Consider the following 21,801-nt stretch of genomic DNA (forward strand, 5'->3'; position numbering starts at 1 on the left):
GGAATCAGTTTGTTCCCATATATTTCAAGTGTAAGAGAAATTTCAACTGGTTTTTTGATAGAACCAGTACTATAAATTGTATTTGGTATTATGTTCTAGGTTGCATAAATTTACCTGATTATTCTTATTTCGCACTTCTTCTTGGTCTATTAGCCTATGATTTATTTTTTTGGTTTGTTATCATTATGATTATATTGTTGTTTGGTTTGTAATAAGATTGCTAGTTTTCCTTTAGTTGATTCATTTCCTTTGTAGTACCCCCTTATTAGTTTGATAGAATGTTGAATACAATTTCATACTCTTAATGGTGTTATTTTTTCAGTTGAAACCAAAATAAAGTTCCCATGAGAACTATAGTTGTAGATGATGGGTTTTGCAGAAAATTCTGGCTGGAGGGTACTATCCAGTGAACTATGAGGTGCAGTATTTTTCCAAGAGATAAGAACAAGCTTGGATGCAGTTTAATAAGAAAAAAAATTCCAAGAGATTTTTTTTTTTGACAGCTAATTTTTTCCAAGACAATTATTAACCTAGCTAGATAACATATTTCAAATTTATTTATTTTCCTGCTACTTACTAAACTTTTGGTTTCTATTTTTGTTTTGTTTATTATAATTATACTTTAAGGAGTCTTACATATTTCGACAGTTTTTGGTCATGCATTTGATTCTTCTAGTTTAATTTGTAGACCATCACCACAAAAAAAACGCGTTAATTCTGGCGGTTTTATACCGGCGGTCCATGTTAACCGCCACTATAACTAGTGTATTGCGGCAGTTTTATTGGCCGCCGCTACGTTACAGCGATTTCGACTGCCGGTATTAACAAAATATTATGGCACAATTAACCTTGTTTATTATGGCATTTTAGACCGTCAGTATTAACGTTTTTAATTTTTTCAACTCCACAACATTTGGCGCACTTACTTCCCTCTTTTTTTTTTCCTAAAATTGTAGAAAATCCCTCCATCTTTCCTTTTCCTCTTTTTTTTTTCCTTAACACAAAATAATATTTTATAACAAAAAATTCATTTTTTTTTACTCACAGACCATCTAATTGGCATCCGTGAAATTACAGAACCCTGAATTTCTCTCTCGTCGTCTCATCTTCTCCCTTCCGTCACTCCGGCCAATCCTTCAGGTCCTGTCTCTCCGGCCACCGCGTTCCATTCCGTCACTCTCCGTCTCACTTCCTTCTCAGGTCCTCTCTCTCGCTTTACCTTCTGTCAATTTGTTCGCTTGTGATTCATGGATTCATAATCATGTAAATTGAATTGAAAATAATGTTTATTATTGATATATTTTTGATTCAAAACCCAATCTGGAACCTCAAATCCATGGATTCCTCAATCTTTGACTCAAAACCATTTTCGTTTGCTGATTCTGAAATACCCAAACCCTCATCTTCGTATTATTCTTCTTTTTAGTTGATTAATAAGGTTCACTTTTGATAATAAAGTCCAGTTTTGATTATATGATTGATGGTTTCCTGGTTTTCGTTTTTGATCTTTTTGTTTTTGTTTTGTTTGAATAACCCTCATCTTTGTTTTGTTTTTCTTTTGAAATTAGTTTAATAAATTAAATATTTGAAAGCTCTCAATATGTTATTTGTGCAAGTGTTTTTTTTATGTGTATTATTAAACAAAGATGACATGATTCTGCCAAATTGCTAGCACAAAAAACATGATACTGATGCAACAACTCATAACAAATACCTGAAAATCAGTGTTACACTATAGAGATGTTAAGTGTCGCCTGAAGAAATAATATAGTTTGATTTTGCATAGCTAATTGTTTATATGTAAATCATGTACTCATTAATATCAAATATGTACATTGATTAACTTGTACATATTCATGTACTAATATAATATAGTTTGATTTTGTGGTTTTGTCCTAGTTTCATTATTATCTGAACTATATGATGTGAAACACTTGAATTGAAGTGATGGCCCATCTGTTAGCTTTCTAGATAGTGTTATATTTTAGAATCTCAAGTGGATTGTATAATGAATAACTCTGGACCTATAAATGCATTTTTTATCAATTAAATGCATTTTTACTTTGATAATAACTTTTACTTTGCTTAGGTTCTTGAATTGGCAATAATATCTTGCTTAATATGAGTTAACAATTATAATATTTTTCTCAGGCATCAAACGTAGGAAGTGAATCTCCAACACACAATGACATAACTAGATCATCAGATGAAAGCAACGCACGTGGAGCATGAGAGTCCTAATTTTAGTGACATCAGTTGTCTAGTCATTTTTATGTTTTGAAACTTGTTATTTTGAGAATTGCTAAAAAGATGGTGGCAATGGTTTATGTAACTTTATGTTTGGAGACTTGTTTATATTTGAGACTTGTTTTGGATATTTGTATCAAACTCCACTTCAGTTGAATTATAAATATATCAATGACAATGTTCAAAATTTGTTTGTCCTTTAATTTTGTTCAAAAAATAGAAATGTACAATTATATATTCCTATGAAATAATAATATTATAAATAAAATAATTTCAATTTTTTGAGCAGTGGCATTTTATATGTCAATTGTGGCAGCTCAATGATTAAATATCAGAAGTAAATTCTGGCAGTTGGACATGCCACTACATGCATAGGTCTCAGGAGTACTCTCTGGCGGTTAAAACCGCCGGTACTTTCTGCATGTTACGACGGTCAAAAATGCCAGAAACATCTATTGGCTTTGTCACAATTATGTAAATAATGGCGTTTGAAACTGCCGCTATATACAATTAAATAACAGCCACTTTAAGCCAAGTATAAAACGGCGGACAACATGGCGGCTTCGTAAAAACTGCCGCTTTAAACATTGTGGCAGGCAAAATTTCGGCAGTTTTTAAAACGCCAGAATTGTGCATAGTGGCGGCTAAAACCGCCGAAACATACATTTTTTAGCTGCCGGAAAACACGCGTTTTTTTGTAGTGCATGTTATTTTCATCAATTTGAAGTACCTTTGAGTAATTACTATGTGTCTAAAGTATAATTTTTTAGTTGTTTTACTGACGACATGAAAATGTAATTGGTGAATGGATCATCACGTGATAAATAGCTATGTACCCTGCTCCTATATAGGACAAGAAATTCTCAGACAACCTAAGAGGGTCATGTGTCTTGCACATTAGTGAGGATGACAGATAAAGGAAGGCTCAAATGCCCCGCCTAAAAGGGGCAGTTTGGGAAGGGGGAGGTTACGAGGACACGTCCCAAAATAACCTCCAGATGGTTTTTGCCAGGGAGTTGAGTTTTGGACATAAAAGGACCATGAAATCAAGGAAGAGAGAGATGACTTTTACAAAACATAAAAACTATGTCGCCCTTGCTTTGAGAACAATATCATCAAGGGTAGGAAACAGGTGGCATTTCACATGGAAATGGTTAATCTTTTTCCACCATGGGAAAGTTAAATTTAACCATTAGATTAATTGAAGAACACAATCATATGGCACACTTCCAACACTAGATTATTTCTTTTACACCTTCCACCACCATTCTCTCTCCTTCCTCTCCACCATCAGCAACATCCAAACACACCACTTGATGTGGATCCTCTCCTGTTTTCTTCTTTGAGCCATCTCTCCTGCTTTCTTTTTAGCCATTGGTTTAAATCGATGGGTGTAAGATAAAAAGTGGAATTCGATTGAGATGTACGATGTTTTCTTCTTCAATACCCAGCTGACTGTAATATGATCTTTCTCCACCCTTTCATATTATACTAGCTGTGATATGAATACAACATCTCCTCATTAGTATTATTATGGAGAAGGTTAAATTATAATTACAGATTGAACTATTTATTTAAGTGGGAATATAATTTCATAACTCTACTACCTACGCATAATTTTATGGGTTTTTCAAATTTAGGCATAACATGGAGGATGAAAATTGTGCACCCATTCAAATGGTATAGATCCCATCTCTCCCAATCTTTTCATTTCGCTTTGCAGTTTTTTTTGTTATAGAACAGTGTATTACACGTGTGTTTGGATGTTGCTGGTGGTGGGGAGGAAGAAGAGAGAATGGTGGTGGAAGGTGTAAAAGAAATAATCTAGTGTTGAAAGTGTACCATATGATTGTGTTCTTCAATTAATCTAATGGCTAAAGTTAACTTTCCCATGGTGGGAAAGGATTAACCTTTCCCATGTGAGAACTAACACCTAGGAAACATCGTACCTATAACAAGTACAATGAATTTCACAACTCCTGAGGAAAAAGAATGAATGTTTACTATCCATACATGAGAATTGGAAAGGCAATATTGTCCGTTGTTTTTTTTGTGTTGTCTTTAACAACATTTTAAGAACCCTTGATCTTCAATTCTTCATCCTTGATCCTTCACATGATGTCTTGATTTGATGATTTACATGATTTCTTACTACAAAACACTCAAAACACCTATGGACAACTCCTCTAACTCTAATATTATTTGTCTTCAAGTGCAAAGAAAATTACTAAAAACATAGCCAAAATGTAATATGATGTTTTGTCATGAAAGAACGACATTATCTTACTGGAAGAGGGACTTGTATCTTCATGTGACTCATCCCCAAACACAGCTTTGCATTAATTGTATGGATGAAAAAGAGACCGAGGAAGAGGGACCCCTGGTGATATTGCTTCATTGGAATCATGGGGTTGGGCAAGGTCACATCACCTGAAAGCAAAGCTGATTGTTGACGATAACAAGTTATTTGGCCTGTTTTCCAAAGAAGGACCACAAGGCAAAATGCCTCACGGGGGCAACGCCGTAAAAAAATCTCTCCAATCTCCTTGGTAAAGTTGTGATGAACTCTTTCAATGCTTCAAAAACATTGAAAACAAAGCACCGATTTTTCAATTCAGGTTCTAGAACCTCCGATTTCTCATCTTCTTGTGAATCAACCCACACAGAATCGTCTTCATTGACGATGTTACAACAAGGATCGATGATTACGCAAGAAATCTCACCAATCTTGATGGAGAATCCATCGAACTTTGGTTTGATTGAAGGATTAGAAACCAGTTTGATTGGATAATTAAAACTGCCGAAAACAAAGTTATTATGAGAAACAGAAGTTTCCATAATGTGTGAAGAATCAGTGAGAACTTCATGGTCACCGGATTCTTCATCGTCATGATATGTTGAATCGAAATCAGAAGCATCAACATCTTCCTCCATAGGTTATCTCTCTAATACCATGTTATGAATCATGGAATCATAGGGAAGAATGTCATAATGATTAGCAAGAAAGCAAGCATAGTTCCGCTCATGAGAGAGATATTCATAGAAACTCATTATAGAAATGAATATATTGATAAAAGATGATGAAAGAGTACAATTGTTGTTCCTATATCTAGAGATTAGTTGGAATGACTTACTCTAACTAACTCTAAACTTGGCTTCTAATTCTAGTTAACCTATCAACTAACTATAGTTGATTATTCATACTACAATAGAGGATGAAACAAGAATTCCCTTTTTCTTGTCCTTTATTGTATTGAGGTATTCATGGGCGACATGCTTTCTGTAAAAGGACACAAGCCAACGTTAGAAACACTTAAACAATCAAGAAAAAAGAACTTGTATGATACTAATTCAAAATGGATGAAATGACAGGCCACATACCAACAAGGTTTTTAGGCTACTACAATTTTGGCTTTTTATAGCAGTATTTTACATAAGTGCTATTATAAAGGCAACATAGAAACTTACCATAGCACTTTTGGTCGAGCGCTAATATAGGCTACTAAAAAATTGGGTTCGATAGCGTTTTTTCAAAAACGCTATTATTCTACTTCCCAAAAATAGCGCTTTCGGTAAAGCGCTAAAGTTTTGCTTCACTTAGATAGCGTTTTCCTTTATCAAAATTAATAAAACAAGGTGGGCCCCTCACGTTAACCCAAACCCTTCTCTCACATAAGCCAAAACCATTCACTATTGTCACCTATGTATCAATCCTGATATCAACATCCCCTTTTCCCTTCAATCTCCTCGATCCCACACCATTATCACAATCTCTTCCAAATCCTTGTAACTCACTCTCCGCTTCACCACCTCCATTCAAACTCACCCACCTTCGCCGAAGCTGATTCATGGAACCTCCGAGCTTCTTCTAACCCTAATTTCACTGATCTCAACTCCTATCTCTTCTGGTAGCCCAAAATCGAAGATTCCGTCTCCGTCGACGTTAAAATTGATGATGGTGCAGTTGAATTGGGGATTAATTTTCTGTTTCCATCATTTTTTTGTTGTTGTTGTTGTTGGTAGATCAAAGTTGGAGTTAAAATTGAAACTGTTGTTTCTTTCACTGCAGCAAGAGAGGAGTCGATCGTGTTTTTGTTGATAACCCACTTTTCCTTGAAGTGGTTTGTCTTTGTGTGATTTTGTTTTCATCAATCAATGGAATGTTTGCACTTTATAGGAATGTTTGCACTTTATAGAATTGAATATTTAAACTGACTTTATTTTTTGGCTTTTGGAATCTGACAAGTGTGGGGGAAGGCCTAGTCAAAACTTACACATGGTCCTAACATAATCGAATTATATTCAGCTTGTATCAGGTAACTTTTTGCTCTATATTACTATATTAATCTTTTGGCACATTTGAATAGTTAGCTTAATTTGTATGTGCTTGGTTACAGTGAAAATGGGCAAGTGGAACATCACAAGTGAAAATGCCTATTTTGATATAATCTTGTATAGTTATTAAACATTACTAATACATATTAAGTTTTAGTATTTTCTCTTATAAACTCTGTGATAACTCTACGAAATGTACTTGAAAATTGATATGAAATATGTTGAGTTTGTCTTCAAATTTGTGGTCTGGAAGAACAGGGAAATCGTGACACGATTTTGGGATCGTGACGCGATTGGAGGTGCCGTGAGCTAGGGTTGTAGGGGTGCAAATCGTGTCACGATTGTGGGAAATCGTGACACGATCCAGAAACTTGCTCGTTAAGTATCCTTGATAAGGACTGGTCGTTCCTTGGGACGGACGCAAATCGTGACACGATTGGGAAAATCGTGACACGATTGGAACAGAGGAAGACTAGTACTTAAGTGTTCTTGTGCAGATTTGAAGGGAGAGGTTGGAAGAGAGAGACTTGGGAAATCAAAGGGGAAGCTCTAGGGTTTAGGGTTCTTTGATTAGAGTATCTCTTGGGTTGAAAACATGGGAAACACCTTGTAAAGAGAGAATCATTGAGTGTCTTGGTGAGATTGGGAAAGGGGTAGAAATTAGGGTTTGTTCATAGTGAACTTGTCAAGCTAATTTCTTGTAACCTCTTGTATCCCTTTTGTAAAGAACTCATTTGATAGTGGATTGGAGAGTACAATCTCTCCTCCAGAGTAGGTCAAGTTTGGACCGAACTGGGTGAACAATCTCTTTGTGTTTATTGTTTTCTTCTTCCCTCTCCTTGTATCTTGTGATTGTTGCTTTGTGTTTCACACTTGTTTCCTAGATTAGATCTAGGTGGTGTTTTGTTGTTTCTTGCTTGCACAATAAACTTTGTTCGGTGGTTACCACTCTCCGTCGCTCCACACATCATTCTTCTTTGTATTGGTGTGGTTCGATCCGGCCTTGGAGGTTTGGGGATTCACAACAAAATATACACGAGTAGGGGAAGTGTCATTTGAGTAGTTGATATAGTGAATTTAGAACCGTGTAAAGTTGAAATACTCAAATTTTAGTAGTTTGAATGATGATTTTAGTACTCTAATAGATTGAATGACTAAACTATATTAGGTATTTAAATACTCCCATTGTTCCTTGATTGATGATGGTAAATTGAATTGGAAATAATTGATCCTTGTTTGATGAGAATTGGTACGTTTATATGTAGAAAAATAGGTAGAAAATCTGCCAATTTCAATTAGTGTTGTTTGTGATCGTTTTAAATGAGTTTTTTGTACGTTTATTTGTCAAGTTCATGACACTGAGTAATTCCTGTATTTGAAATTTTGACATGTCGAGTTCTGTTATTGATTAAATGCCTAAATCTGAACATATCATTATCTTGAACATATCTAAATTGGCACCTTTGAATTTGATAAGACAACCACTGGTTTCTATGATAAACTACAACACTAAATTTTATCACTCTCTTCTTATGTTGAGATTTCCAATAGGCTAATTGTATTATAGGAGAGGTATAAATTCAGATTCATTCACGAATGTAAGAGCCATGAAATGCTGACCCCTTTCACATCTGGGTGACAGACTACTGATTTTAAGTCCTTTGATTATTGAAAAGTCTGAGGTATATACTTCCATGCTATTTTTCTTTGATTTTTATTTTATTTCGTTGATTTTGAATCTTCATTATAATGCTCACATTTCTTTGTAATTTATGATAGGATCGCTAATTATATATGATACTACTACATAGTGTAATATTTGACAAGCACCATGTAGTATACGATAATATCAGTTGATCATAACTAACATTCAGATACTAACATAAAAGTGTATATTAACCTAGGAAAGTTGTAGCAATGAGTCAAGTTGAGTCGAACTTGGTTTAGCTCGGCTCGACTCGACTCGACAATGTGTTGCTTAACTTATATTATTTAGGACCTGAATTTATTGACTTATTTAAGTGTATCTACGGACATAAGCACTTGTGAGACTATTTGGAGAGTTTATCGAAACAACTTATGACATGTCTATAATCATAAGCTATTTCCTTAAGCTCTCGATGATAGCTTTGAAAACAACTTATAGCTTATATAAAGAAATCTGTTAATATAGAAATAGTTTTATATATAAGCACTTATATAATAAGTGTTTTTGTTATAACTTATAAGCACTTCATTCCAATATTTATCCAAACATGAAGAGTAGCCAAAATAATGAATCTATGAGAAAGTACCTTCTATCAAACAGAACAAAAAGAAAAGTAAAGAGTGAGCCTTCTATCAAACAAAATAATACAAAAAAAGTAAAGAGTAAACCATGTTTCTTGAGTTCAATTGGATTCATTAACTTTTTTTTTTGTTTTTATTTTTGGACGAACCAAAATGGGTATTTTCTCATAGATTCATTAGTTGAATTTTGGATGTACCTTGATTTAGGAGACAAAGCTAGAAGAAGAGGTTTAGACATAAACCAAGATGATTTAGGAGACCAAAATAATGGGTAAATTAGTTAATGAATCTATAATTTGATGCTCCTGTGTTGTTTTGGTGTTAAGGTCTAGTGCTGACCTGCTGTGTTGCTGCTATATCCGTCTATTTTACTCTCAACAGGTTTTGGGGCTGTTTTTGCTCTGTTGTGTGGTTCCCACTTGTAGCAGCACACTGTTTCATTAATTCGAATTTCACCTTTTGTTCCCCTAAGTTGAAATCAAATTTCAGCATATATGCCATATTTTTTGTTCCAAGAGGTATAGTACCTTTCCGGGAATGTTAGTACTACCTACTAACATGAGTATTAGTAAAACAATATAGTTATAATGTTCAAATGGACAAAGATAGGTCCAAATTAATTATGTTTTGCTTGAGTAACCTCTCATACTCCTATACATCTACAAATGGCTCTTGACATGTGAAATTGTTTGCCCTTTAACATCCTTCAAATCAATAATGATAAACTTAGGAGTAGCCTTTTGATGACCAGCAAGAGTTTCAAGACACAAATATAGCAACGATGAAGTTCATGTGTCCATCTTAAACAAGGAACCTTTGGTCTTACATATTGTCTCGCCACACCTTCCCTTCCACCACAGCTACTCATTTCCACTTTCTTCTTTCTAAGCTTAGCCTATCATGGCTTGTGTTTGATATCCATGAAGGACACATTGTCCTGACTGACAAGTTAAAAGGGATTCATTTCGTAGTGTTTATACGCCTAGAAGCCATTTATTGATTCTCATTCATAATTATATTATTCATAATGCTACTCTCGTTGTTAATAACATTTTTTATAGGTGAATGGCTTTAACTAATGGTAAACGTGGTGTCACCTCGCATGCGAAAAATTCACAAAGCTAGAAGCCATGGAGTAATTAATATTGAGGTACCTACATGCTTTATTAACAATTTTTGTGATCTATATTTTTGTGGTTCTATATTTGTGTTTAACATGAATTTGAAGTTATTGTTGGGCATACTTATATCCTTGTGTTTTTATATAGCTCTGTTTGTTGTTGTGTTCAAGTCATATTTTTGTGGTTATTTTCCATTGCACTAGGTTCGTTAGAACGCTAAGGTCAACCAGTTGGGTTTAGCTCGCCTTGAGGAAAATACAGGCTTTTAAATCACGTATGAGCTTTATATATGTATTTTAATGCAAGTGTACACTAGATGTCTTTTATGATTAATTAATATTATGACATTTGTATTAAGTTTCTAAACAACACATTACTAGTGTTTATTTCTAATCAATAGATTACTCATGAACAATGAGGTTTGTTAGCAATTTGTAATATTGTTTTAATTAGCTGCAATTTTCATATTTTGTTAGCAGTTTATATATATATATATATATATATATATATAAATATCAGTGTCTTATAGAGCTATTTTGGCAGTAGTTTTAATTATAAAAAAAGGGGACTTATATTAGCGCTTTAGTGCAGACGTTATTAAAGAGGGGTTCATTTTGAGAGCGCCTTTTGTAAAACGCTAAGAAACACCTGTGTAACAATCTATTTAATAGCACAAAATACAAGCTATAATAGCGCTTTTCTGAATGAGCTATCGAAACGGTGCTATTTTATAGCGTTTTGAAAGCGCTATTATAAGGGTTCTGACCTATTATAGCTGGGGCTTTCTTAGCGCTTCACAAACGCTATTAAATGCCCAAAATGAGTGCTATTAAAAGGGGTATTTTAAGATATTATAGCCAATAAGAGCCTGTTTGAAATAGTTTTTGTTTTCAGGTTTTGAAATATACAAGCCATCTTCTCACAATAGTTATCATTTTATATGTTTTTTCTGACAAGTGTTTTGATGCTTTGGCTTATAAGCTTGTAGTTGAGCTTGCGATGATCCTGCGACATTAAAGTGAACAGGAATGGTCATTCCCGCCGTTTGGAATGGCGGTAACGGAAGGCAATTTCTGCAAACGTGAACAGGCATACAAATTCAAGATTCTTGGTACAATGGATGCATGCATTGGTTGAAAAGACCAAACTTAATAATTGAAAGTAGTAGTAGTTGTAGACATTAATTCAAGACTTCAATTTTTCTTCTATAAAATCAGTGTTCTAGTTTCACACTACTATACACCAGTTTTAAAATTCCTCTCAATCTAACATTTCTTTCCTTGTCAAAAAAAGCATACCGTAAAGCTTTTCTTACCTTCTAATTTAAAGATGGGAGACATCCTTTATTTAGGCATCAAACATAGATCTCGTCATATTTCAGAAACTATTAATGTAAGTTTATATTATTTTATTTTAATTGAAACTTAATTATATTAAAATTATTTATGTATATCAATTCTATTAAGATTATGTATGTATAATTAGTAAGACTTAATTATTAACAATATTAATATTTTGTAGAACGAAGACCAACATTACCTTCGAGTTCGATGTCATCGTAAGATTTCCCCGGCGCCCCCAACCATTGAAGATAGCTTAAGGTCAGCCGGATTGTGGGACTTTGCTAATTTAAACAAATATAACGTTGATAATCGTTTAATTGTCGCATTATGTGAAAGATGGAGGCCGGAAACCCACACATTTCTTTTTCCATCGGGCGAGTGTACAATAACGTTGGAAGACGTTCATATGCTCCTTGGTTTAAAGGTTAACGGTGAACCGATTACCCGGTAAAACAGAAGTTGGGTGGGAGATTGTTGAACCTATATTAGGAAGTAAGCCATTAAACTCTCGCCATGACGGGAAGAATATAAGATTATCATGGCTTCAAGAATATATCAACGGTGTTGGTATGACAGGTCCCCCCACGACTCTACATATGTTTAGAGCCTATGTCTTATACTTGATAGGCTCTCGAATAATGCCTAATTATAGTGGTAATCTTGTACATTTGTCGTTTTTGCAATTGTTGGATAAATCACCTGAGGAGGTTGGACAGTATAGTTGGGGTTCAGCTTGTTTGGCCACGCTATATAGATCCTTGTGTGACGGTGCAATATATGGCAATACCGAAATGCCTGGGTGCACAATTCTCTTGCAAGCATGGGCGTGGTCAAGAATGTCATGCTTAGCTCCCGTGCCAAGGATACCACCACAAGCTCATGCACAACTTCCGTTGGCAAATATGTAACTAAAATAAATGTTATTTTTTAATTAATTTTTACATAAATTAATCCAGACTTTACTAATTATAACATTTTCAAAATTAACTAGATGGCTAGAACATGGTAATAAATTCGTGGAAAATCCTCGGCATAATCTCGTATGTACGCGTTTAAAAATCGACACCATGACATATGATCAGGTATTACATTTTTTTTTTAGTCATTGCTTTTTAGTCAACAATTGAAGACTAATATTCATTCTTTTTAAACAGTTCTCCTGGAGGCCTTATGTCAACTTCAATTACAGCAACGAAGAAGAATGCCAGATATGGTCTGCAAACACATATCTCATCTGTTTTCAGATTGTCGAGAGACATCAGACAGACAGAGTAAAACTTCAATTTGGCTTACCGCAACACCCACCTTCCTTACCAGAAAATTTGAAAGTTTTCCACAAAATTAATTTGACAAAAGATAGAATTAAAGGCTCGTGGGGAGATAAGCATCATCGTCAAGTCCAAAACTGGAACCAACGTCATCAATTAGCACTTCACGGCGTTCGGTATAACCATGAGGTTTATCCAAATCGTCAATATTTTGCATGGTATTGGGAATTTTTCGGAGATTATCTGTGGCTTTCTAGAGAAGTATTATTGTCAAACCCAAGGCAAGCATGTGCATCAATTTTACCAGGATTTCCGCGTGACTATCCTGCAGTCCCACAAACTTATACGGTGCTAGATGAAAATATGTCGTCAAATACACCTCCACCCTATAACCAATTCATGACACCTCCACCCACTAACTTTGACCAAACCTTTAACCCATCCACCAACTACAACTACAACCAAACTTACCAATCACCGCCACAACCCACAAACCAAATCTTACATAACACCCCAATCCCATATCCAAGTTATTCTCAACAAAGTCATCATGGAGAAAGCTCTCGAACATCAAACTATTCATTTGATGACTACAATCCAACTCAACACACCACACAAACCAGTTATTCAGACCAATCACAATACTCCTCGTTCAACCTACCAACCCCTCCACACTTTGTAAACTATCCCCAAACAACCTATGCACCTCAATGGCCAAATTCACAAACTAATCCCATAGAAAGTCTGGCAGCAGGGTTTAATGACGATGACTTCGTTAATGAAATCTGGACCAACTTAGCTTCACAAGTGCAAAATGAAGTCGCTATGGAAACTAATGATGATGTTGAAATTCTTGACGAGAATGTGGAACAGGAAGAGCACGAGGAAGAGGAAGAGGAAGAGCAACACCAACGACCCGTACAGAATAAAAAAGATAAATTATGTGCTACGGGAGGTCATAGTTTACATTGGCGTAATTGGTTTCCGCGGAGAAAGTAGTTTTTGTATTAAATATTTATCATTATTATTATTATTTATCATATATATCATCATTATTTAATTGTAAAAAAGAAAAAACGAAAAAAATAAAATAAAATAATCAGTCCCGCCAGATGAAACGGCGGGAACGAAAAAAAAAAAAATGCAGCGCCCAGTTGACGCGACGGCTGTCAGACCGGCGGCCAGTCCCGCCATTTCAGATGGCAGGAACGCGCTAAAAGACAAAAAAAAAAAAAAAAACACCAAAAGTGGGTCATTTTGGGAATTTTTTTTTAAAGGGGGTCATAGCTGGAAATTTTTTGGCAAAAAGGGTCAGAAAAAAAAAAAATTCACAATATGTCACAAATTTTAGAGTTTTTCTACTTGCACCCTAGTTAATCATGGTTGCACCCCAAAATGACAAGATTACCCTTTCATAAAATTTAATCTAAAACTTAGTTGAAGTAGGTCATATAACCTGAGTTTAAGTGTATATACTTAATCTCAGTTTAAGTAGGTTCATGTAAACTGAGTTTAAGTAGGTCATGTAAACTGAGTTGATGTAAACTAAATTTAAGTAAGTGTACCAACTTAAACTCAGTTTAAGTAGGTTCATGTAAACTAAGTTTAAGTAGGTTCATGTAAACTAAGTTTAAGTAGGTCATGTATACTTAGTTTAAGTAGATCATGCAAACTTAGTTTAAGTGTACATCTAAAAGTTCAATCTTATTCAATGATTATATGTCATCTCAGTTTAAGTATGCACATGTAAACTCAGTTTAAGTAGGTTCATGTAAACTTAATTTAAGTAGGTTCATGTAAACTCAGTTTATGTAAGTTAGGTCATGTACACTCAATTTAAATTTAAGTAGGTCATGTAAACTCAGTTTAAGTATGTTCATGTAAACTCAATTTTAGTAGGTTCATGTAAACTCAGTTTAAGTAGGTTCATGTAAACTAAGTTTACATGAACCTACTTAAACTGAATTTAAGTCAACCTTGCCAATGTAAATTAAAACCGCAATGGTACAGTGCATCAGTGCAGTTGAAGGAAAAAAATTGAAACTAGCAAATAGAAGAAGAAATTCACTTACTTATATCCAATTGAGTATGGATGAAAAATATTTTGATTCACTCTTTAATTTTCATGGAGATTGATATTGAACATCAAATTGTTTAATCGATCGCTTTGTGGGGTGAAAGAGGGTGAAACTCACTGACAATGAATAAAATTAGGGTTTTAAAAAAAATTATATAAAAGGGCAATTTTGGAATTATAAAAAACTTTTAAAAAAATTTGGGTGTAACAAAAAAAACATAGGGTGTAAATACAAAAACTCCAAATTTTATCATTAGGTCAATCATATTTTTGCTGAAACAACGTTGCTTCTTAAATAGATATACAACAGTAAAGTCATTTTTTTTCTATGGTAGCAGTTCATTTTCATTATTAGTGAAGTTCTTTTTCATTTTTTTTCTTTCTTTTGGCTACCAAATAGAAGGTCTTTTTTCATTATGCTTTTTTTCTTTTTTTTCTTTCTTTTCAGTTACTACATATCAAATCCTTTTCCTTTTTATAGATTTAGCAGTCCTTATGCTTACAGCCAATCTTTATGATTTGTGTTTTTTTATTGTGTTGATTTCCACCCTTCATTGCTTCCACTGAATTTAATTCATGACGTTGTTTCCATATTCATTTTTGTTGATGCAAATTGAGTGTTGTTGATCTGATCTGCTTTTTTTGAGATTGTGCATGTCGATCACTCTCAATCATCATTTAGTTTGATTGATTCAATGAGTTTGAATATAACATTACAAGTAATATAATCAATTTGATACTTATAAAACTCTACAAAATCCGTGCATAAAATTAATAATGTTTTGGATACACAAGTAATTAATATAACCAATAATATAACCAATTTTATAATCTAGATTCTTACGCATTGTTTTTTTTTTTGAATAAACTTAGGCATGTTTTCTTAAATAGTTAAAATATTAATAAAATTAATTAAAAATTATTGTAGTTTTACTTTATCAGAAGCTGTTTTTCTTTTAAATATTAATAGCTGTTCGAAGAAGAGACCAAGCTCTATGATACCACTTGTTGGTCTATATGGTCAATAAGGTTGCGCGCTAGAGGTGGATGAATAGTGGTTTAAAATTTATACATAGTTTTATCAAAAACAATTTAAAATGTTTTGACCTAATTGAATACAAGCTGGAACAATTACAACAATTACAAAAAATTAAAGCTATGTGCCAATGAGATTTAAAATAGACTTGAGAAGTTCACAATGTAAATCTTATTACAATCAAAAATATTAATAAATAGTTCTTGACAATTTGCAAAACTAGACAATTTCAAATCCAAACCTATAATGAAATATAACAAGCTATCAATCAAAAACACAATGTATATGCAATTGATGAATTGTATAGGAATTGAAACTAAATGATCCAAACGCAATACTAAAACCTAACTCAATGAATTAGATCAATTTTTATCAAAATTACTTAGTTCAATTATCAATTTTATACACTATCAATTAATCAATTGACATATACAATTAATGAAAATTAAAAAGGATAAGGAAATTAAAGAGAATGACACCGATATTTTTATAGTTGTTCACCCTTTCGTCCTCACTTTGGTCTACGTCAACTCTTCAAAAATGCCTCCACCAAGGTCATCCACTAATAGTAACAATGTTGATTACAAATGTGATTACAAGAGTTCCTTGGAAAAATCCTAGTTCTTCAACCCCTATGTAAGCACTCCCCCAAACTTCAAATAACCTTTGAATTCGGTGCTCCTTAAATCTTCGAATCCTTGATTACCTGTGCACCCCTTCAAACTCTTCATTCATGTCTTCGATGCTACGACCGATAAATGAATCCCCTTCGATTGAAAGAACAATTAGAAAGACCCCAAGACCTTTGGAGGTGGAATGAGATTATTAACCTCACTTTGGAACCTTGATTAAATCCAACCAATTTCCTTGAAAGAACCAACTTACAATCCCTACTAGCACCCTAGCAAATCATATGACTCAAAGCACAAAGTGATTCTAAGAAAAAGTGTTTAATCTTGACGAATTTAGGAACTATGAGTTTTTGAGACCTAGGAAGAATAGATGCAAATGATTCAATATCTTTTGTGTTGTGAGGAAGTGAGTATATACAGAAAAGTTGGGCAAGTGCAAATTTTCGCTCAAAAATAACTGAGTGAGTCAATTCACTTAATGTTTGAATCGATTCAGACAACTAATGACAAAACTGGAAAGAGGAAGAATGCTATGAATATTGATACTTATCATGAGAAATTTGAATAGATTCAAAGTACCCAGAATGAAGGTTGATACGACTCAAAATAGTGTGAAACGATTCATGACAAGTCAGAAGATTTTTGTGATACGACTCACATGAGACGATTCAAAAATGTGTCGATTCAGAATTTTGTGAAACGATTCACACAAAGTTTGAAACTTTGTGTGATACGATTCAGATAAAACTGAATTGATTCATGCAGTAGAAAACACAGTTTGGACAGTAGGAAACAATTTTCTTGGGTCACAAGCAAGGCGAAACACAATGAATCATGTAGTGTAAGAATGCATACATTGCTTGGGTGCTTTAACAAAATTTCTAAGACTACCTACCAAAGAATCAACATGCTAAACTACCAAAACCCGTTTAATTAGAACAACATCATCAAAAACCCCTTAAAGCTAGAGGCTTTAGGTGTAGCAATGAAGACAATAATATGTAAGAGCTGGGGTAAAAAAATATTTTTTAGTAAATAAAAGGGAAATGAAATGATAATTTTATTACATTCGACATGAAATATTCAAACAACAGAATGAAGTCATAGTTTTACTCTGCTTCATTTAATTTTATTCTACTTCATCGTATTTTGTTCCACTTCTTTTGATTGGTCCCGTAAGTTATTTGTTGGTTACATTTTGGTCGCATAAATTATTAACGTTACAATTTGGTCCCTTATGTTAGTATCTGTTAGCCAAATAAATCCTCACCGTTGGTCTTTTGTCAAAACATTAAGGGTTAATAGTGTTTTACCCCCTTGTAATATAGGCCATTTTCGGTTATCCATCCTGTAAAAAATTTTGTTTGGTTTTCGTCCTTGTAATTTTAAGATTTTTTGGTTTTGGACCTTCATGGCAAATTTCGCCCCTTGTCATTTGAGAAAATTTTGGTTTACCTCCCTGTAATTGAGCAAATTTCGGTGTTTACCCCCTGCTAATTTGAGCAAATTTTGGTTTAGCCCCCTGCCATATCGTTGATTTTGTACTGTCAAAATTCATAAAGGTCCAAAACCAGAAATCTTCAAATTACAAGGACGAAAACAAAACAAAAAATTTTACAGGGTGGAAAACCGAAAGTGACCTATATTACAAGGGGTAAAACACTATTAACCCAAACATTAAATACGCACATGTGAACGGTGACGTGACAACTTGCAACGTGTATTCACCTTAGACATTGGCTTAACCGTTTTGACGGTGGAAATTTATTTGGTTGATAGAAGATGACTTAAAGGGATCAAATTGTAGCATTAATAACTTATGACACTAAAATATAACCAATAAATAACTTAAGGAACCACGTCATTAATTAATTTCTAAATAACCATAATCATAAGTCCTAATTAAATGTATCAATCTATTTGTCTTAAAAAACCTATATTATACCAATGTGAAAGAGACCCAAATAGAAAACTTTATAAAACAACTGAAAACTAATTTTGTTTTAGTTGAATATTTTTCTGCTAGAATTTTCCCCTTAGTCATCTAATTGTATTTTTTAATTTCAATTTATAACATATCACTTGAATTAAACTTAGGTAAATATTTTATAATAAAATATCTATACATATCTATATTCTGGTAGAACCTACCTTGAGTTTATTATATTGCATAGTATAGTAAAGTGCTTGAAGTTAGTTGTATATATAAGTTTAAAAAACACATTCGCGCTTTAGTTTTCACTTTCATAACCAACAATACTCTCTCTCTCTCTCTATTCTTCCAACTGCTCCGCCATGTCTCTGCCTCAGCCACGCCGTGTGGACTCCAAAATATGGCAAATACGCGCTGGACCTGCTGTCAAGATTCCGAAGATTGGCTCAAAAGTCTACTACTTCTCAGAAGGCCACTTGGAACATGCTTGTTCATCCCCTAACATTGAAACAGAGCTCCTTCTATGTCTTCGCCCTCCATCCGTTCTCTGCATCATCTCATCTGTTGATCTTCTGGCAAATCTTCACACCGATGAAGTCTTTGCGAAACTGCTCCTTACTCCGGTAACAACTGATGGTAGTGTCCAAATCCAAGAACCAGCTCCTCCTGACTTTCCCGATAAAGAAGAAAACGATGGAAACAATCTTGTTGTCCAAGTCCAAGAACCAGCTCCTCCTGAGGTTCCCGATGAAGAAGACGATGATAGCAACAATCTTGTTTCCTATGTAAAGATTCTCACCCAATCTGATACTCAAAGTGGACTTTTTGTACCTCGTGAATGCATGGAATTGATCTTTCCCAATCTTGACTTGGAGGATCCAATGCAGTCTGAGAAGCTCTCAGTCACCGACATTCAAGACGTAGTCTGGACGTACAAATATAGCTACCACGTGAAGAAACTCAATAGCTACAAGTTCACTACTGGTTGGTCACAATTTGTGAGGAAGAAGAAACTTGTTGCTCTTGATTCTGTTGTTTTCATCAAAAACTCTGCCGGAAAGATATTTGTCGGAATTTGCAGGAAGGCTATGTACCCTGCAACTGAAGAGGAAGGTGGGAAAAGTGAGAATTTAACGGAGAAGGCAGTTAAAGATGCTGTGGAATTGGCTGGGAAGAACATGGCATTTCAAGTTGTGTATTATCCGACGGCTAATTGGTGTGATTTTGTGGTGGATGCGAGTGTTGTTGATGAGGCTATGAAGAATGGTTGGGAATTTGGAATGGGAATCAAGCTTCGTTTGAATGAATTTGCATCTTCAAATTCAAAGAAGACATATTATCAGCCTAAGGGGACAATCTCTAACATGTCTAACGTTCCTTCTAATGTTCCTAGCTGGCGTATGCTTCAGGTATATTTTTGGTCCTATTATATTTCAAGTGCATATTGATAAATATAATTTTGTAGTTGATACATTGATGCCTGATTTATTTAGATGTTGAAACTAAAATTAGATGAATGGTTCATGAAATAGATATCTAAAGTTTCGTGATTTAGTATGTTATTACTTTTTCGAATAATTTGTGAACTATCGGCTATGTATGCTTCTTTCTTTAGATCAGAAGCCTCTGATGCATAGTACTCTGAATGAATGATTGGTTTGGTCATGGATAAGTTGGCAATCTTGTATTGTGAGTATATTTGGCCCATCTATGACTGAGTCACTGTCGCTATGAGTGGCTTTGCTTGGAATTTCATTTTGGAAAATATGGATCATGGAAAATGGTATACTGGTTTCTGATGTTAAAGATTGGCAAAGTAGTCTGTGCTAATCATGCATCAATTTAGTGACGCATAGTGAAAGTAGAAATAGACCTGACTTCTCGACTGCAAACAGTTAGTCTGGACATTGTGCATGATCCAAATAGTACAAGAGAGTGAGATGATTTTATCCTAACTTGTGTCCTTTCCCTTTTCAATGTATGCAGAAGCTATTTTGTAATGATTTTGGATCACTACGCTAAGAATGTAGTTAATTTAATTTGCTTTGCTTTGCAAAATAAACTTATTGATGCTCCATTCCTTTTCAATGAGTTAAGGAACTTTATACTCTAATGATGAAATTCTTTATTCTTATGAAATAGTTCCAAGAATTTATCTGACTATTTGTTTACATCTGTATCCTTTACCTAATCGATTACATTTTAGAATCGATTGTTTGTATCACACCCGTTTCATATGCAACTTTATGCTTACCTTGCTCCAATAATGATATTCTCTAAGAAATAGTTATGATAATTAAGAACCTTCTAAGCATTTCTCATTGTGAATACTCTTAAAATCTTAATGCCAAGTAGGATCTTGATTTTTACTCATGTTATTAATTGATACGAAACCTTAAATCTGTAAATGCATGTTATAGTTTATCAAATATTTCAGATGACTGACATTGCTTCTTACCATTTTTTTTATCTCTTTATCATAGGTTAACTGGGATGGTCCCGATATCTCGCAGAATCCAAACCGCGTCAATCCTTGGCAAGTTGATATTTATCCTATACCTTCTCAAAGTTCTTCCCCCCTACAAATGCCACATTCTTATCCTCCAATTCCACCGCCTCTATTACCATTTCCCCCAACAAAAAGTCCTAGACTTTCTCAGAGTTCTTCCCCCCTACAAATGCCATTCTCTTATCCTCCAACTCCACCACCTCTATTACAGTCTTCTATGTCAACTTCCTCCTTCATCCCTATGACAGAGCTCCCTTATTCAACAATTGGATCCTTGAACCAAACATTGTTGAATTCTGATACTTTTCCAGACGGCATGCTGGGAGCCAGCCATGACCATTTATCTGCATCAGATTTGTCAAAAGTTTTGAGTGATAAGGGTGATGGTTTCAATAGGAACAGATCTATGGTAGGGTGGAGTGGTACTTTGTGTGACACGGAGCCTCGTAACCATAATAGTTTGAACTCCTTTGGGACCAATGAACCATGCACCAAGTGAGATATCTTCCTTGACATATCTGTGCAATATTTTGTTCTGCACTCACAATTAGGAACTTAGTGAAACATAGTTTTCCAAGCCAGTATAATTCCTTTTGTAAAACAATATCTTCTAACTTCATTATTTTCGCTTAAAAGCAGTATATTTCTTTTCATTTCTATGCAAAAAAAAATTATATTTCATTCATGTTCCCTTCAACATGTTTGTGCAATAATATAAATAAAGAGTATCATAATCCTTCTACATTATGATGCTTTCTTCCCGCATAAACACGATTCTGACGATGATTTTTACCATCCAAGGAAGTCATTGTGCTACGCTTCTTCTAAATCAATAGCTCAACCTATAATGACAATTTCACTGATAATTTCATTCATGACAATGTTAAGGTGACACTAATATTGAACTCTGAAATCTTATTCCAAGTGAAGAATTGATAACGAGGTTGTAAAACGTAACGACTACAACCAATTATTGATGTCACAGTCTGAGAGGTAATTGGCCCGCTGTTT

General features: G+C 34.2%; 2 protein-coding genes and 1 long non-coding RNA gene across 10 annotated transcripts; all 3 read left to right on the forward strand.

The window, feature by feature from the left end:
- The first annotated feature begins 255 nt into the window (after window positions 1-255).
- Window positions 256-2,450, forward strand: LOC120580512 (uncharacterized). The gene is made up of 3 exons (XR_005646243.1): window positions 256-418; window positions 1,048-1,200; window positions 2,152-2,450. It is a non-coding gene; the product is annotated as an uncharacterized lncRNA (long non-coding RNA).
- A 3,501-nt stretch (window positions 2,451-5,951) lies between these two features.
- On the forward strand, window positions 5,952-13,647 carry LOC112421834 (uncharacterized). Of its 8 annotated transcripts, none has more exons than XM_024783773.2 (6): window positions 5,952-6,563; window positions 9,933-10,021; window positions 10,974-11,384; window positions 11,514-12,239; window positions 12,327-12,417; window positions 12,490-13,647. In XM_024783773.2, exons 4-6 carry the CDS (start codon window positions 11,905-11,907, stop codon window positions 13,600-13,602), a joined length of 1,539 nt encoding a protein of 512 aa, XP_024639541.1. In that variant the 5' UTR covers window positions 5,952-6,563; window positions 9,933-10,021; window positions 10,974-11,384; window positions 11,514-11,904; the 3' UTR covers window positions 13,603-13,647. The 8 variants fall into 8 exon arrangements, with proteins under 8 accessions (XP_024639541.1, XP_024639547.1, XP_039690008.1 ...); XM_039834074.1 differs by lacking the exon at window positions 5,952-6,563 and adding an exon at window positions 10,196-10,266 and having other exon boundaries at window positions 9,380-10,021; XM_039834076.1 differs by lacking the exon at window positions 5,952-6,563 and adding an exon at window positions 10,196-10,266 and having other exon boundaries at window positions 9,380-10,021; window positions 10,981-11,384.
- A 4,996-nt stretch (window positions 13,648-18,643) lies between these two features.
- LOC11423354 (auxin response factor 17) lies at window positions 18,644-21,289 on the forward strand. Its single transcript, XM_003614824.1, has 2 exons — window positions 18,644-19,690; window positions 20,765-21,289. The coding sequence occupies exons 1-2, from the start codon at window positions 18,644-18,646 to the stop codon at window positions 21,287-21,289; spliced, it is 1,572 nt and encodes a 523-aa protein (XP_003614872.1).
- The last annotated feature ends 512 nt before the right edge of the window (window positions 21,290-21,801 follow it).

Source organism: Medicago truncatula, chromosome 5, assembly GCF_003473485.1.
Source record: "Medicago truncatula cultivar Jemalong A17 chromosome 5, MtrunA17r5.0-ANR, whole genome shotgun sequence".
In the NCBI taxonomy this organism is placed as follows: Eukaryota; Viridiplantae; Streptophyta; class Magnoliopsida; order Fabales; family Fabaceae; genus Medicago; species Medicago truncatula.

What these genes read in the sequence shown, in the direction of transcription:
- LOC112421834 (XM_024783773.2), top strand. Translation starts at nt 11,905, where the DNA reads ATGACAGGTCCCCCCACGACTCTACATATGTTTAGAGCCTATGTCTTA. An exon ending in CAACTTCCGTTGGCAAATAT is followed by an intron (nt 12,240 to 12,326) that starts GTAACTAAAATA and finishes AAAATTAACTAG; the next exon opens with ATGGCTAGAACATGGTAATA. An exon ending in ACACCATGACATATGATCAG is followed by an intron (nt 12,418 to 12,489) that starts GTATTACATTTT and finishes CTTTTTAAACAG; the next exon opens with TTCTCCTGGAGGCCTTATGT.
- LOC11423354 (XM_003614824.1), top strand. Translation starts at nt 18,644, where the DNA reads ATGTCTCTGCCTCAGCCACGCCGTGTGGACTCCAAAATATGGCAAATA. An exon ending in CTAGCTGGCGTATGCTTCAG is followed by an intron (nt 19,691 to 20,764) that starts GTATATTTTTGG and finishes TCTTTATCATAG; the next exon opens with GTTAACTGGGATGGTCCCGA.